Source organism: Saprolegnia parasitica, assembly GCF_000151545.1.
Source record: "Saprolegnia parasitica CBS 223.65 unplaced genomic scaffold supercont2.1152, whole genome shotgun sequence".
NCBI classification, from domain to species: Eukaryota; Oomycota; class Saprolegniomycetes; order Saprolegniales; family Saprolegniaceae; genus Saprolegnia; species Saprolegnia parasitica.
In genome coordinates, this window is record NW_012157546.1 from 1 (window position 1) to 2358 (window position 2358).

Genomic DNA, 2358 nt, shown 5'->3' on the forward strand with positions numbered 1-2358 from the left:
CGATCGATTCCGTGTTTAGTGTGGCTCCAACACGAACGGTACGCGCTCAAGAGCCCGACGCCGGTGCGCATTTTTTGAGCTGCAGATGCCCGTGCTGCTGGCGTCGACGGTCAAAAGGCCGATGGCTCCAAGGCCATATCGTGCACCTCGACACATTGGATCGGCTCGGGAAGGAACTCATCCACCACCCGAGCGAGATGCACTTGTCGATCCTCGAAGGCCGCAACTTGCGCTCGTACATGATGCGCAACGTTCTCGACCCGTACGTTGTGCTGACGTGCGGCAGCTTCAAGCACATGACGTCCATCAAGCGCCATACGCTCAACCCGCTCTGGAACGAGCACCTGATCTTTCCACTGCATGAAAAGGAAGTGTTCAAATCCGAGGCGAAGCCCGAGACAATCAAGCTCGTCGTGTACAACCACGACACACTTTCGCTGGGCGAGTGCATTGGCGAAGGCGAGATCGACCTCAGCGCGCACCGCGACGGGACCAAGGCCAAGATCTGGGTGTCGCTGACGCAGAAGAAGAAGCTCAACATGGAAATGCTGGGCAGCGCCGTGCATAAAATGGCGATGGGCGACCCGCTCGAGCCGCAGATCTGCGTCGAGCTCCAATGGATCGACACGCGACTGCCCACGAGCGTCCACGTGCAAGTGGACGCGGATGGCGCCGGCGCGCCACCCCGCGTCCTCAACCGCAAGTTTTGCGACAAACGCCTCTGCTACGGCATCCAGCACGACGAGATCCTCGAAGGCCGCATCTTCAACGCCACCGACATGTAGTCTTTTTATGCCTCCTGCGTGTAAACAAAAAATGTATCTGTTGTATATCAGCTAAATTTAAAGCCGACCCTTCGGTTGTATACATGGCAATGCAATACCTCATGCATCGGTGATCTTCTATTACTACTTTGCGGCACGGTACCGGCCTCGATTGAAGCTGCAGAAGAGACAGTGGTCGACTGTGGGCCGACTGGGCGCTGTCACGGAACTCGGCCCCTTTGTGCCTTGTAAGTCGTAAAAGATAAAACAATGAGATCTGCGGCGGTTGTTTGCTTGTGGAGTAGAACCACATATATATATATGAACGTGTTTCGCGTTATCTTCGTTGTTACAAAGAGTTCTTAGAGACTAGCAACCTCCTTCTTCTTCATTCGCTCACCGGGCCGTCATATGTAGCGACTATGGACGCTGTCCAGGTCAGCGAGTGTTCGTGCGTCAGCGACTGGATCGACGTTGACAATGACGTAAGCGCCACACGCTTGCGCTCAGCATATCAATCGTCATGACGTTATTTTGCATTGGATCGCGCCGGCGATCTGCACCGTGATATCACCGCATTTTCACGTAAATGACCGTCATTTCTCGAGCGCTGACGTCATTTATACGTACAATGGTTCTCGGCAAGGACGATGCAGGGCATCATAATGAAGGAGGACGGAACACACCGATCCAGGTGCATGTACAGGACGTGTACATGCTCTTTCGGTCGCGCGAGGCGAGATCGGCGACATCGACCGCGTCCGCGATGGCGTCGGCGACGCCTCTGCCGTGCTGACCATTCCGTCCCTTCTCCAAGGCCTTGCATTCATCGAGGGTCACATGATCAACGAGACAATGGCATGGGGTGTATTGATAGTATTGTGAAAGAAAAGCAAAGAGCCGCTAGCTACATGGTTATTTCGATGGTGTTCCGTGTCGACGGCGGCTACGGCTTGGTCGACGATCGCGCTTCGTTGGCTTTGAACGAGTCGCGGGGGCCGTGCATCGACTGGGTGTCGCTGAGGCGCCGCCCGGTGCTGAGCTGGTCGACGCGCAGCGTTGCGATTTCGCGGACGCTGGCCCCGGTGCTCGTTTGGTGTGTCGTCGCCTGTTTGTCGTCGGGCGCAGAGAAGGCAAACCCCTTGTAGCTGCGCATCTCGAGGTTGCGGACGCCCGCCTTCTCATCACCCTCGTTGTCGACGTACGACTGCGACGCGAGACCCTTGCGGCTCGAAAAGTCCGTGATGCGCTGGTCGACCTTCTTGAGCGCGCTGCGTTCGCGCAAGATGTTGGCTTCCGTCGGCCAGTACATACGGTAAATGCTACACCACAATGTAGGCAAGACAACATGATGCGAGACGATGTACCTTGTCAGGGACACATCGACAAGGATGCCTGCAACCGGAATGAGGAAGAAGACGGCCCAGTAGAGATCCCTAGCATGTATATCATCATGATACACCGCTCATCTCAGCCAGACGTACGCGCCGAGCATGACAGGGGTCACGCCAAACATGTCCGTGCCAAGGAATGTCATGTGTGGGTACACGAGGAGGAAGAAGAAGAAGAGGAGGATGCTAAAGGCGAGGACCGC

At 55.9% G+C, this 2358-nt stretch overlaps 2 protein-coding genes across 2 annotated transcripts; one reads left to right on the forward strand and one right to left on the reverse strand.

The window, feature by feature from the left end:
- Window positions 1-163: 163 nt before the first annotated feature.
- SPRG_18370 (hypothetical protein) lies at window positions 164-785 on the forward strand (the record flags this gene model as incomplete). Its single annotated transcript, XM_012357807.1, has 1 exon — window positions 164-785. Exon 1 carries the CDS (start codon window positions 198-200, stop codon window positions 783-785), a length of 588 nt encoding a protein of 195 aa, XP_012213197.1. The 5' UTR covers window positions 164-197.
- Window positions 786-1610: 825 nt separating this feature from the next.
- Window positions 1611-2329, reverse strand: SPRG_18371 (hypothetical protein). Its single transcript, XM_012357808.1, has 3 exons — window positions 2249-2329; window positions 2132-2200; window positions 1611-2086 (listed from the first exon to the last, which is right to left on the reverse strand). The coding sequence occupies exons 1-3, from the start codon at window positions 2299-2301 to the stop codon at window positions 1711-1713; spliced, it is 498 nt and encodes a 165-aa protein (XP_012213198.1). The 5' UTR covers window positions 2302-2329; the 3' UTR covers window positions 1611-1710.
- Window positions 2330-2358: the final 29 nt, after the last annotated feature.